General features: G+C 38.2%; 1 protein-coding gene across 7 annotated transcripts; it reads right to left on the bottom strand.

Annotated features, from left to right (window-relative positions):
• Nucleotides 1–475: 475 nt before the first annotated feature.
• LOC111837021 (polymeric immunoglobulin receptor-like) lies at nucleotides 476–12,413 on the bottom strand. Of its 7 annotated transcripts, XM_072708661.1 has the most exons (12): nucleotides 12,310–12,405; nucleotides 11,926–12,070; nucleotides 6,380–6,422; nucleotides 6,090–6,280; nucleotides 5,277–5,591; nucleotides 4,622–4,945; nucleotides 4,099–4,219; nucleotides 2,579–2,670; nucleotides 2,450–2,499; nucleotides 1,313–1,414; nucleotides 1,053–1,106; nucleotides 476–677 (listed from the first exon to the last, which is right to left on the bottom strand). In XM_072708661.1, exons 2-12 carry the CDS (start codon nucleotides 11,966–11,968, stop codon nucleotides 627–629), a joined length of 1,386 nt encoding a protein of 461 aa, XP_072564762.1. In that variant the 5' UTR covers nucleotides 11,969–12,070; nucleotides 12,310–12,405; the 3' UTR covers nucleotides 476–626. The 7 variants fall into 7 exon arrangements, 6 of the variants coding, with proteins under 6 accessions (XP_072564762.1, XP_023654545.2, XP_072564761.1 ...); XM_023798777.2 differs by having other exon boundaries at nucleotides 5,508–5,591; nucleotides 6,090–6,422; nucleotides 12,310–12,413; XM_072708660.1 differs by having other exon boundaries at nucleotides 6,090–6,422.
• Nucleotides 12,414–14,462: the final 2,049 nt, after the last annotated feature.

The following is a 14,462-nucleotide window of genomic DNA, read 5'->3' as shown; positions in this document are numbered from 1 at the left end:
CATGGATTATCATGTGATTGCACATATCTAAAGTTACATATTTTATTTGAAATTAACTGTAAAGTTGCTTCAGTATACCACTATAAATCCAGACGGCTATACATACCCCCAGATCACACCTTTGCCTGATTCCCAGTACACCATATCCACTATATATAGGCTCCCCACAACCTTCACAACCTTCAAAAGAGGTTATGGAAGATGGATAGATAATAGTATACAGTTATGTCAGCATCACAGTTTGATTCTACTCCCGACACTGTATGTGTGGAGTTTGCATGTTCTCTCTGTGTTTATGTGGACCTGATCCAGGAGCTCTGGGTGTCTCCTTGTCTCCAAAGACTTGGTGTCCCTGTGATGTTCTGTCTGCAGTGCCCTAAACATCCTGGGATTAGCTCCTGGAAGGTTTAAGCGGTTTCAGTGTCACTCAGAAGCATTTCAAAGCCAAGGTCCCAAAAACCCATGAGTCCAACAATGTGAGACATGACAGACAGAAATTTTATTTGTATTAATAATAAAACACACAATAAAAACATCTTTTGATATTCTCTATCAGTACATCAGTGAACATCATGATAATTTCAGGGTCCTTCAGCTGGGGGCTGGGGGGAACGACTTGCTGCTTTCTATTTGCGAACCACAGCGCTGTAGGTGACCTCATGTGGATCCGCTGCAGCCTGGGAAGCAGACAGAGACTCCTGACTTTAGCTAGTGGTGCATTTTAGCTTTGGGGTTGCAGCTGTGTGGGTGGGTCATTGCAGTGATTGACTGACAGTGCACAATAACATATTTTACAACCAGCTACATACATTTTTATTTGTACTTATTGTTTTGGTAAGTATTACCAAAGTAGAGACTTTTAAACTGGAAAATTAACCTTTCATACTTTATACAAAAAATATTGCACATGAATCTATAACATTACAGTCATACTCTAAATGTAATTTGTCTGTACATTAGTCTGTGTACATCAGTGCACCAGTAATTGGGGGCATTGGTACCTTGTCTAAAAACAACAACAGTGTGAGGCTCCAGGAGTTTAAGGGAAATACCTTTTTCCTCTGTGTGGTTGTGTTACTATAGGTCTCATTTGGGTCTGCTGAGGTCTAAGGGAGAAAACACATTATTACTGGGCTGCATTATCTTCAGGACTGCTTCAATGTTGTTTCCAAGCTAAATAAACCCAAATAAAATGCATGGATTTTCATTTATGCTGCAATGTTTGTGCCACTCAAGGAAATTTATTATGTGTTTGAAATATTGTTTTCTGATGGATGGGTCTCAGATTACATTCAGGTCTCCAGGTTCTTACCATATTTTCTAATGGCTTGACCTGAGAAGATGAAGCAGCCATATTTCTGGCCTTTGCTGTTACTGAGATGTATGTCACTTCATCACTGGGGTCTACAGAGGGCTGGAGAGGGGGGAAAAAAAGCATAGTAATTGGATACTGTCATCATGTATCATTACTGTTACACTGTATAATTACAGAGAGGAAAAAACACTGTAAATGGAATTATTACTGTAATTATAACCATTACTGTTAGATTGCATAGATTGCCACTTAAGAAATGGTCCAACGCAGGGCTAAAAGAATGATTCCTGGCCTTGGGGGGATGTCTTACAGTACATACTGTACAGGGGTTGACAGAGAGAAATTTGTTTAGCCTTTAGCAAAGGAGACTAAGGGGTGACATGATCCAGGTATACAAGACTGTAACAGGCCTAGATGCTGTTCATCCAAACTGCTGCTTCAACGTAAGTTATAATTCAAGAACGTATGGCCAGTCAGAAATTAGTGGAAGAGCACTTTAGTTTGGATCTGAGAAAGTACTACTTCTCACAGTGTATAATTAGAGTACGGAATAGTTTACCCGAAGGGGTAGTGCAAGCTAAATCCCTAGATTCCTTTAAATCTGAACTTGACAAGATACTGGCAACTTAGTTTAGTTTAATTCCCTCCAAGCAAGCTTGAATGGGCGTATGGCCTCCTCTTATTTGTAACTTTCTTTATTTGTAACTTTGTAAACACAATGTAAATGGATACTGTAATCAGGTACCATTACTTTTAAACTGTATAATTAACGAAATAATAAAAAATCCATTTCATAACCCCCTTATCCTTTACATATCAATAAATATACAAAGAATCATGAATGCGTATTAATAAACTACACCGTGCTCAGACCAGCAGGAAAGGGAGACGATGACATGTGATGAGAGATAAGATGCTAAAGAATGGCATTCTTGGTCTGTGGTATAAGAGCTAATGCTTATTAGTGTGATCTGCTCATTGATTTGCTGCAGTTTTCACACGTTCAGCTCTGCTAAGCTATACTTATCTGACAGAGGACCAGACCACACTGGTGGAAAGTTCACAGCTGGACTCTGTGTCATGCAAATACTCACACACAGCACCCGTAAACGAGATGTCCAAAGATACACTTACACTGAGGTCAGCCGTGTTTTCTCTGTTCCTGTTTCTGGCATGGGTGATTGCTAAGAAGAAAAACAATGATAATTTGGTGAAAACAGACTCACTTGAATTTCTTATCATTTTATTTAATTTCATTCTCACCAGATCTTTTCCTCAGTATCATAGTAACCATGACAACAGTGAGCAGCAGCAGCAGTCCTACGATCCCCACAGAGACCAACAGTGTGGTGTAACTGGGGAAATAAACATGATGGATTTCATATTACCTGGATTTTATCTCCCCAAGTTCTGCATACGAATCACACCCAACATGCAAGTATATTTGTAGGGTATCAATCAACTGAAGGAATACAAATAGAAATAATCAAAGAACTCATTCTGACCACAGTCATTTAACATCACAAAATGCCACCAGACATTTTCATCAAAAAGAAAGAATCCTATTAACATCACCTAGACAGAAAAAAATAGTAACACTTTATAATAATGTTATACTGCATATATAAGTCTTTAGTTAAACATTAGCTAATCATTTACAAATCCTTAATAAGACATTTATAAGCATGCAGTTAAGGGTTAACTAATCATTTGCAAAACCTTGACATTTATAAATGATTAAAAGGGTAAATTATCAAACAAATCATTACTAAATTATTACTAAGCCTGTAGTTAATGATCAGCAAATCATTTAGAAATTCTTAAGAAATGAAAGTAGTAATAAAAAAATAATAAAGAGTAATGTATACATTTCACAGGGAGAGGCTTGAAGTGTTACCATGATTTGTTTATGATCATTTTCCCTTTTAACCATTTATAAATGTTAAGGTTTGGTAAATAATTAGATAACCCTTAACTACATGCTTATTGCCTATAAATATTTTATTGAGAATTAATAATCACTATAGGCTTAGTAATCATTTAGCAATGGTTTTATGATCATTTCCCCTTTTAAACATTTACACGTTTAGAAGCATGTAGTCAAGTGTTAACAGTCATAAGACTTTTTAGTATAAATTATAATATAATTAAGCGCCATTGAAGCTCATTATAATGGTTGGTAAACGCATTAAGGATGCTTTGTACTGCATTGTGAAGGTATCAGTGTTACCAAATTGATTATTTAACTCCTTCTAAAATGGGAAGCCCTTAAACATCTAAGATTATGTTGTTTTACATTTCAGACTGAGGTGAACATAGGATATTTGTACCTCCTGTACTGCAATTCTGAAACAGAACAGCTTGTCTGTCAGGATTCTAGGGTGAGCGAGCCGGAAAGCAGGCGATCGGAGCCGTTAATACGGACAAACGGGGTTTATTAGGAGCGGGAAGGCTGACAGAGACGAACATCCAAACAATACAATGAGAAGTCTGGGGAAGACTGACTCAGACGAGGACTAAATACAAAAGACAAGCTAGACTTAACAGGACACAGGCGATCACAATTAGGGCTGAACAGGAGGTAACGAGGTGGGCGTGGCACACATCAGGAGCGGACGGAGCGGATCATGACAATGACAGTAAAGACCACAAATCTGACTGATTTCCTACAGCAGATAATTCAAATTAAGCACAGCAGAGCCGTCAGAGGAAATACCAAAATATAAGATGGTCCAGTGTATCTGATTTTATTATTTACCAAATATCATATATGTATGTCTTACCTTGAATCTGTGGCGTTCTGTCTTGTTGAATTGGGTGACAAAGGACGAGGAGAAGAAACAGTAGCTCTCAGTGTTGTATGATGGTCCTGTTCTGTCTGTTGTGTAGTTGACACAGGGGTTACTGTCAAGGGTGATGTGAAAGACCACTGGATTAGTTCAACATCAATGAAGACTGAGAATGTGGCACCAGCACCAAATGTAAATACACAAACACATAGTGCAGGGATGCATATTAAACAGCCAGCGTCTGATTCACTACAGTCTGCTATTGGTCCAGACCTCAGCTGCTTTTTACATTAAAATATATACAAAGGACACTGCATTGCAGTTACAGACTGTGTTCATATTACACCTGCATTCATTTTGATATCTATCTCTGAGTGACAGCATTAAACTCTGGTTCTGATTGGTTGACGCTGTATAGAAAAACACCCTCTGACTTTATCACAGTGTGACACACAGAAGCACATGGTCACCATGGACTCATTTAGTGTGAATCACAGCTCAGGAACTGACAGCTTACCTTCCCGGACTATCAGGGGCACAAAGGCACGATCATTTTGGGCTGCAGACGCCTCCACAGCACACCAGTAATAGTCAAAGTCCTTCTCCTGCAGGTTCCTTATGATCACATTAAACACCATTTGGTCACGGTCATCAGAGACTGACACTTTCCCTCTACTCTGTTCCCCATCTGACTGTGCTATTGTGGAGCAGGAATCCCGTTCATATCCTCTACACAAGTATTTGGTTTTATCTTTATAATTTTGGTCATAGTAACATGAGATGGTGGCAGGTCCTCCTCTCCGTGCAGAAACCCAGCTCTCAGTCCTCACACTCTGAGCAGCTATGGGGAGAGAACATGAATGACGGAGCATCAGAAACATATAATACAGAATGAACATGCAGATAACTTATGACTGTAGAGACAGAGAGGAACAACCAAGTGAGATGAAATGTCCTGGGCAATAAAGGCTTAAAGGGCCTGAGTTTTATGCAGAGACTGGGGTCTGTTAAACACAGAGGCAAGGAATGCTGAAGAAAGATGTAGGAGATGATTTTAAAAAAATTAATAAAATTTAGATGAATGCTTTTGAACCCTCATTATTAGCACCAATTAACTGAAGTTGGGGTGAAATTACACTGACATTAATAAGACAGAGATTATATTAGCTTACTTGGAGTAACCAGGAAGAACAGATTGTCAGACATTTCCTTAGTGTTTCTTTCACCCACAAAACACTGATAATTTCCCGAATCCGACTGCTGCAGGTTCGTCATGTTAAGTAGAAAGACTAATTTATCCTGAACATCAGCGATGGTCCCCTTGGTCACTTTAGTAGTTGGTGTGCAGGGTTGAATATTTTCTGATTTACACCAGTATTTCACACGGTGTTTATGCTCCTGACCATAGAAACACGGGATGGTGATGGATCCTCCCGTTTGTCCTCTTAAATAACTGAATGTCTTCAGGTTGGAATTTCTTTCTTCAGCTTGTAGAAGAACAAACAGTCAGTCAGTCATAGAATTATCATTGGAAAACTATATGAATCAACCACCTTCCATCTGCTTATCATATATACATTTGCACATGTACTATTGGGGGCCGTTTGTAAATAATCAGGCCATTCAGGCTCCTGTAGGAATCTTTAACATAAAACAGGAGGGGTGAATCCTCCCGCTGCACCAGCTGTCGCCCCCAGCAGGACGCGTCAGGACGGCGTTTCATTGTAAATACAGGCAGCGCCAGTCTGTCATTATGTGAACTGCACAGGCACCACATGTTAATTCATTTCCATTTAATTATTTATTTTCTGATCAATATTGTTCACACTGTCTTTGCACTTTGTCTTTGTTATTGCCTTTTGTGTTTCTGTCTGTACATCACATGTATACTTATATACTTATGTTGTTCATAATACAATTGCTTTTTTATAAGGTACTACAATCAATGATTTTTTAAGAAGAAGGTGATTAAACAACAAACATACCTGTAGCAATTAACATGTATTCTTCATCAGAGGTAGCCGCATATATCAAACCATCCACGACACTACACCAATAACTGCCTTCATCTGACTTCTGCAGGTTCCTCATGGTCACAATGAAGACTAAGTTATGGGGCTCATCACTGATGGACACCCTGTTCTTGCTCTGTGCGGAGTTACTGCGTGTCTCTGTGCTGCAGGATGACCCGGAATTCTTTTTACACCAGTATTTCACACTGTTTTTATACTGCTTATCATAGAAACACGAGATGCTGATGGATCCTCCTACTGACCCTCTTAATGTTTTTTGTCCGTAACTTCTTACAGGGATGATGGCTGCAAGAAAAACAATTAACCAGTTAGAAATGGAAAACTAATTATATACTTAGACAGATAGATATCCATGTCGCTGCTGCTGGTATCTTCTCACCCTGCTTATGGATTGTGGTCCATATTTGGTAAATGTTGTATCTTACATTGTTTCTGAGATCAGCTAGTACATTGACCCACAGTTATTGGATTTACATTTTTTTGACTGTTAGGCCAGATTACAATCTATTAAACTCACTGAATCTGCTTTGCAATCTCAATCATACGGAAGAGGATTAGGGCCACCATGAAAATATTATTTGAATTCTGACTTTAATCTCAGAATTCTGACTTTAATTTCAGAATTCTGACTTTAATGTCAGAATTCTGACTTTAATGTCAGAATTCTGACTTTTTTCTCAGAATTCTGACTTTAATTTCAGAATTCTGACTTTTTTCTCAGAATTCTGACTTTAATGTCAGAATTCTGACTTTAATCTCAGAATTCTGACTTTTTTCTCAGAATTCTGACTTTAATCTCAGAATTCTGAGTTTAGAAAAAAAAGTCAGAATTCTGACATTAAAGTCAGAATTCTGAGATTAAAGTCAGAATTCTGACTTTTTTCTCAGAATTCTGACTTTAATCTCAGAATTCTGACTTTTTTCTCAGAATTCTGACTTTAATCTCAGAATTCTGACTTTAATCTCAGAATTCTTACTTTTTTTTCTAAACTCAGAATTCTGAGATTAAAGTCAGAATTCTGAGATTAAAGTCAGAATTCTGAGAAAAAAGTCAGAATTCTGAGATTAAAGTCAGAATTCTGACATTAAAGTCAGAATTCTGAGAAAAAAGTCAGAATTCTGAAATTAAAGTCAGAATTCTGAGATTAAAGTCAGAATTCAAATAATATTTTCATGGTGGCCCTAATCCTCTTCCGTACAATCAAGATGATGTCAGTTTCGCAGTTTTTTTTTAACCTCTTTTCTTCACTACAAAAACAAGATAATTATACTTTAATATGCACATCCTTGTAATAGGTAACTACGATCTTCTGATACTGCAGGATCTGAATAACATTCCAGGTAATGACAATTAAAATCACAATGCCTCTGCAGTCGAACATGGTCCTTTCTACAGTATTAAAAGTGATAATATTCACTACGTGTGGAATAACACCAATCACCAATAGCTGAACTTAGTTAACTCGCCATCTACTGGATAACTGAAATACGGAGACTTATTCATCTTTTCTCTGCATGCCCCCCCCCAAAACAAATCAAACTATGGAGTCATAATAGTGCCATATATACTTGTATGATGTACTTTCTAATTTGCACCCGTAAAATGAAATTTGCTCGCTCTGAACACAATTTTCATTCGCAAAATACTGAACAGAAATACGCATCACATGATCTATACTTGTATATGAAGATTTGTGAATGAACGTGAAAAACATTTTGCAAATACACGTCAATATTTTTTGTAAATGCGAAACCAAATATCTTAATTCATAAAAATATTTTTTACAAAAAGAAAATGGTTTTCAAGTACAAAACCTGTATTGCAAATCCAAGTCCTCATGCAAATACCAGCTTCGAGTGCAAATCCACATTTGCGCACATAAATAATTTTGGCACTAACTTGCCTAACGCTTTGCAGATAAATATTTGCTCGCATAGTCACCAATCAAATTAATTCATTTTCTAGCCATGCAATCATTTCACCAAAATACTTACATTTTTTATTTCACCGTTCTGAATATGTATGTTTTTCTCTTGCTTAATTACGTGTAGCAACTTTGTCCTACCTGTATGTCTTTCGCGCACAAAAAACGCTCCAGCCAGAGCTTTTGAAGTACCGTGGTGCGGTGCTGGACGTAAGATCGTTTCTGGCGCGCTGCTGATAAAAGTTTCTCACTTATAAATTTTAAGTGAAATTTGGGTACAGTTAAGCTGGGAAATTATTGGGGGTAATATTTAATTTGGTTTAATTGATCTTTCGGGGATTTGGGGTTGTTAAATTGGGGTTTTATTTCGTGGGAAGTATGCTAATATTTTAGCCGCTAGCATGCTGGTTTAGCTCGCAGGTGAGGACGGAGCCACCACTCAAGATATGCATTCTTGTGTTCTTATTAGGGGAACTGGAAGTGCGAGGTAGCCAGAACGCACAGCTCATAAATGTTATACGTTTACAGGTAGGGAGGAAATTTCTTTGTATTTGAATGTATTCGAATTGGAGCCAGATTATGTGTGTAAATTTATGATAAAGTGAAAATATGTGTATTAAGTTTTCTTTTCTCGCCAGAGCTCTGAAATGTTTAGGAGATGTTTTTCTGTTTTTTTTTCCGGAGTTTTGTGTAAATTTAGCCTTGTGGTATAATTTAACCAGAGCTTTTTTTACACGACTGGAGGGGAGCTGGGAGTGCGGGGTAGCCAGACTGCACAGCTCATGAATGTTATACGTTTACAGCCAGTAAAAGTCTTCAGACCAAGCACGGTGTCCGGTCATTTTTGCACGCCAGAACACAACGCAGGAGGAATTGCGGGCGGGACGGACTACCACGGGTCACACATGCTCCCCTAGAAGAAGAAACTAAAGACAATCATTAAAAAAATAGAAATAATGGCAACATTTAGAGTAGTCAAATAAATATAGTATAGACTATAGATTCCTTCATGCATAAGGTATTATGAGCATGGCTATAAATATTTATAAAAAAAAAAAGGCATAAAACATTATGGGCATGTTTGTCATGCATTATGAATGCTCTATGAAGCTCTCATCTATAAGGCCACTTAAAATTAATAAATTGTTTTACATGACTCAAACTTCTAAAATATTGGTGAGTAGGGGATTTTATATTTTATATTTTTAGCGAAAAGACGAACGGCAACAGAGATATACTAAAACTAGAAAATTAAACTTTATTCTGTCAGTGTCTCAACATTTTAAACTCTCAACAGTGCAAACAATAAAAAGTGGAAAAATCCGAGGCTGACATTCAAGATTTTTCACTTACGGCAGCCAGTTTGAGAGAAACACAAGATGATTTCAAACGACGTACGTGCGTATTGACGATGGCGCACGTGCGTATTGACGATCTCTGCGTATTGACAATCTCTGACAGTTTTTGAGGTGAAAAAAACGGATTTTTTGAAAAATATAAAATATAAAAAAAAATTGAGGCGGCACCAAAAAATTGAGGCGGGCGGCCATGTAAAACAATTTATTAATTTTAAGTGGCCTAATGCACTATAAGTACCTTCATAATGCATTATAATGGTCAGTATAAAAATTAAGGATGCTTTGTGATGCATTATGAAGATATTTATAATGCATTAAAGATGAGAGCATCATAGAGCACTGGTAGTGCATAATACACATGACCATAATGTGGTACACCTTTTTATAAATGGCCATGTTTATAGTACTACAGTATATGAATGCATTTTAATGATGTGTATAATGCAGTATAATGACTGATTTAAGTAAAGTGTTACTGAAACAATTGTAATTAATAAACCAAATCACTTATTCTTAGTTGGTCTCTTCTTAAAACTATTATAATAATTAAACTCAAACTTAATATTACAGTATCATACACATAATACACTCTCAGTGATAATGGAGCCAAGATGAAAATGAGTTTAAGTAACATGAGGAACATCCAGAATATCCAGCTGTCCTGTAGTACATAGGATAATTTAATTCTGTTCACTTTCATATAGCACCCTTCACAGCACAGTTACCCCAAGCACTTGACAATCCATTATTACATCATATTTATTATTACATCATTATTATTTCATCATTATTATTATATCATTATTATTACATCATATAAGAAGAAGAGCACAGTGAGCTGTCTGAATGACTACCACCCAGTTGCTTTAACTCTCATCATCACTGAGTGTCTAGAAAGACGCATTATGCACCACATTAAGGCTGCAGCTGACACCGACCCACATCAGTTTGCATACAGGGCAAACAGGTTGACAGAGGATGCCATAATAACAGCTCTCCAAACAGCCCTCAAACATCTGGACAACAGCAACACCTATGCGAGGATTCTGTTTGTGGACTTCAGCTCCACCTTTAATACAGTACGACCCCACAAGCTGGTTCAAAAGCTGAGCAACCTCGGCCTCAGCAGCTCACTGTGCACCTGAATGATGGACTTCCTCAGCAACAGACCCCAGAACATCAGGATAGGAGACCACATCTCCTCCACTCATCCTGAACACAGGCACGCTGCAGGGGTGTGTCCTCAGCCCCCTCCTCTATTCCCTTCTCACTTTCGACTGTTCTCCCATTCACACCAGCAACATCATCATCAAATTTGCTGACGACACCACCATTGTAGGACTGATTGACAACAACGATGAATCAGCCTACAGGGAGGAGGTTCAGCAGCTGAGGCAATGGTGTGACAGTAATAACCTGGAACTGAATACATCCAAAACCAAGGAGATGATAGTGGACTTCAAGTAGCTGCACTGAGGAAGACAGGAAGAACTTGCAGCGGATGGTAAGGGGGGCAGAGCGGGTAATCGGAACAGCACTACCCCCCCTCAAGGACATTTACACTGGCAGACTCCAGCGAAGAGCCAGTAAAATCATCAAAGACTCTTCACACCCTGGACACTATCTTTTCTCCACCCTTCCCCTCTGGCAGATGCTACAGGTCAATCAGAGCAAGAACAAAGAGACGTAACAAAAGCTTTTACCCACAGGCAGTCAAATGCACCCATCCCCCACGCCCTGAATGACTGTTTCTGGGTAACAGTATCCACCCCCCTCAATGACTGTCTTCTATACGGACTAACATGCTGCACTCATTGCACTGACACTCATTCTTTAATAGGATGGCTGTCTCTTTTTGTGTGTTTTATTTCTCTTATTTATTATTCTTATGCTGCTAAACAGAGACTGCTAAACTGTTTTTCAGTATTTCTATAATAGTGACAATAAAGATCTATCTTATCCATTTACATTTTAGAAAATGATGCATGGAAGAAGAAAAGAGAGGAGAGGGAAACAATGAATGCCAGAAGACAATAGAGGAGAGTATTACATACGTGCACTGAGTAAAAATATACAAATCAGCCAGAAACATCTAAAATAAGCCATTTTGGTAAAATAAAAGGAGAATGTCCACACTGGTAAATGTGACCCAGACTAGTCTTACTTAGTAATACCAGACATTTTCCTGTCATTTCTTTTTTGTAATCAAAATGGATTTGTTGTTTCATGCACAAAATGTAGGAATTTGAGCAGAACTAGCAAATATGGTGGATTATACTCTGATAACAGCTTTATCTTTAGTTTTCTCAGTTATGTTCAGTGGCTGAAAGCTTCACTTGCTCAAGATAATATGGCGTTATGTTACTTTCCAAGAAAAAGCTACAATTGTCTGTGACAAGAATACCTAATTTTCTTATCAAAAGAAAGTACAAGATTAACAACAAAATACTTATTTTCGTGTTTGGATCATTTAAACATAAAGCAGAAAGAAGCACCAATCTTTACCTGGTAGCACCATAACAATGAAGAGGAGGAGGAGGGGAGGCATGTCTGGGGTGTTGATTGCAGGCTTTAGCTGTATCTGTTTATATCCATCTACAGTAAGCTGTCTGTCCTCATTCTGAAAGTGTCACTGCATTAAAAAGGGGGCCTAGCAGAGAGGGAAGGAAGGAGATCACACATATGCACACTTACATTCACACGGCATCAAGTGGGACACATAGCTTTTTTTTTATAACCGCTAACAAGACTTTATCTATTCTTAAAACACTTTTTCTAAACACTCAACACAGCAGTACAGCAATATCACACAATTAACCAAACAGTAAATTTTCTGCTCAAAACCACATTTTGTTCAATACTAACTCTACATTTCAAAATGCAAAATACCTTTCTCAAGTGTTACGTGCTCCAGTCTAGGAGGTCGGGGAGTAACAGAATAGAATGAGAATGTGAGGGTGGACATGCGGGTTGGGGGAGAGAGAACAAACACAGTGCACAAATACATTATATTGCCAAAAGTATTGGGACACCCCTCCAAATGATTGAATTCAGATGTTCCAATCACTTCCATAGCCACAGGAGTATAAAATTAAGCACCTAGGCATGCAGACTGCTTCTACTAACATTTTTCGAAAGATTGAGTTGCTCTCAGGAGGTCAGTCAATTCAAGGGTCGTACCATGATAGGATGCCACCTGTGCAATAAGTCCATTCATGACATTTCATTGCCACTAAGTATTCCACGGTCAACTGTTAGTGGTATTATTACAAAGTGGAAGCAATTGGGAACAAGAGCAACTCAGCCACGAAGTGGTAGGTCACGTAAAATCACAGAGCGAGGACAACACGTTGCGGCTCACAATGTGCAGTCGCCAGCTGTCTGCAGAGTCAATAGCTACAGACCTCCAAACTTCATGTGGCCTTCAGATTAGCTCAAGAATAGTGCATAGAGAACTTCATGGAATGGGTATCCATGGCTGAGCAGCTTCATCCAAGCCTTACGTCACTAAGTGCAATGCAAAGCGTCGGATGCAGTGGTGTAAAACACACCGCCACTGGACTCTAGAGCCATATTGGGACGGGGTTCCAAGCTCATTCAACCACGCTTCTTTGACGGTCAGTACCAGCGAAGATGCCGGACTTTTGCTGAACAGGGTTGTGAAAGCAGATACAGGTTCTCGACCAGGATATATTTAATCTTTGTGATCACATTGCTGAAACTCAAGATGGCATCGACAACCATCACTTCAATTTAATTTCACTTATTTTGTCTTGCTTTCACAAGTTGAGAGAACACCATGTGGCAAAAGTACATACTATTAGGGATGGGCCAATCCACATTTTTTCAGTTCCGATCTGATTCCGATACAAGATCTCTTTTTACTTTGTTATACTTTATATATTAATTTTTCTAAGCTATTATATATATACAGGTGGAAAAAATATATGACAAAAATATTTAATTAAGCTACTACAAACACATAACGTACTGTTCCACCTCATTTGTACATCTTGTTTTAAGCGTTTTTGAGGCATTTGCAGTTCAATATGAGATTGTCCATTAAACGCTATTCCCACCCTTCAAAACTTTATTTTACAAAGGTTGCAAATCGCTGCGCTACTGGTTTCTGTCTTAATTATATCTTACGCTCCTCGTGCCTCATACTGTCAAGGGTATGCGCATGACGTCACAGCAGGCGGAAGTCACTGTACTGACACCCACTGAGTAGCAAAAAAGACTGAGGGACAGCGTTAGCGTTCGATTTGAATGCCACAAAAAACACATGTAAATTGGGAAATAGCTGTTGTGTGATTGATTGTACAAATAGATTTAACAAGAAATAGGAGCTATCTTTTTAGAGATTGCCAAAAACTAAATAAGTAGGTATAGGACGTAGATCGGTCACGCATGGCCGATACCCGATCCGTCAAATAGGTCTGGATCGGCGCCAATAAATCTACCAACTACAGAGCAGCAGGTTGAGAAAGAAACTGTGTAAAGTAGTATTGTTACAAGGATACTACATACTAGACACAGAGCCTCTATCTGTCTTCCCACCCCCACCCCACAGGAAAGACACAGCTTCTGTACTGACACCTGTTTATATTGCAGTTCATTGTCTGTAGTTCTTGACATATCTATACAAGATGTCTGTGTGTATACGGACCTGCCCTGTCTATAGTTCTTTTTCCAAATAAGCAGATAAATGGATGTTCATCTTTCATATTAAATGAAAAAAAAAAAGTATTTTCCTTGTCTGGAAAATGTATTGTGTATAGTTCGTTGTCTATAGTTCTCTACAAATCTATACAAATGCCCATTGCTTTGGATAAAAGCCTCTGCTAAATGCATAAATGTAAATGTATGAGTGGTAATGCTACGTACGGGGCTTATCATGGAGATTGCCAGAGTCTTTTAGTTAACTTTGCTGACCTTTTTGGTGGTGTTTGTATTTGCATTGTTCTGCATGTACTGTAGTAGGAGTGTAATTTTTTATTTCGAATGGAAAAAATACATATATGCGCATTACATTTTGAACA

This window comes from Paramormyrops kingsleyae, unplaced genomic scaffold, assembly GCF_048594095.1.
Source record: "Paramormyrops kingsleyae isolate MSU_618 unplaced genomic scaffold, PKINGS_0.4 ups217, whole genome shotgun sequence".
Classification (NCBI taxonomy): Eukaryota; Metazoa; Chordata; class Actinopteri; order Osteoglossiformes; family Mormyridae; genus Paramormyrops; species Paramormyrops kingsleyae.
Note: the sequence above shows the minus strand (reverse complement) of the source record. Positions and strands in the feature narration are given on the sequence as shown.

Excerpts from the sequence above, each read along its gene's own strand:
- LOC111837021 (XM_072708660.1), bottom strand. The coding sequence starts at position 11,968 with ATGCCTCCCCTCCTCCTCCTCTTCATTGTTATGGTGCTACCAG. Across the intron at positions 5,592-6,089 it reads ATACATGTTAATTGCTACAG|CTGAAGAAAGAAATTCCAAC; the intron begins GTATGTTTGTTG and ends TTCTTCTACAAG. Across the intron at positions 4,946-5,276 it reads GTTCTTCCTGGTTACTCCAA|CTGCTCAGAGTGTGAGGACT; the intron begins GTAAGCTAATAT and ends CTCTCCCCATAG.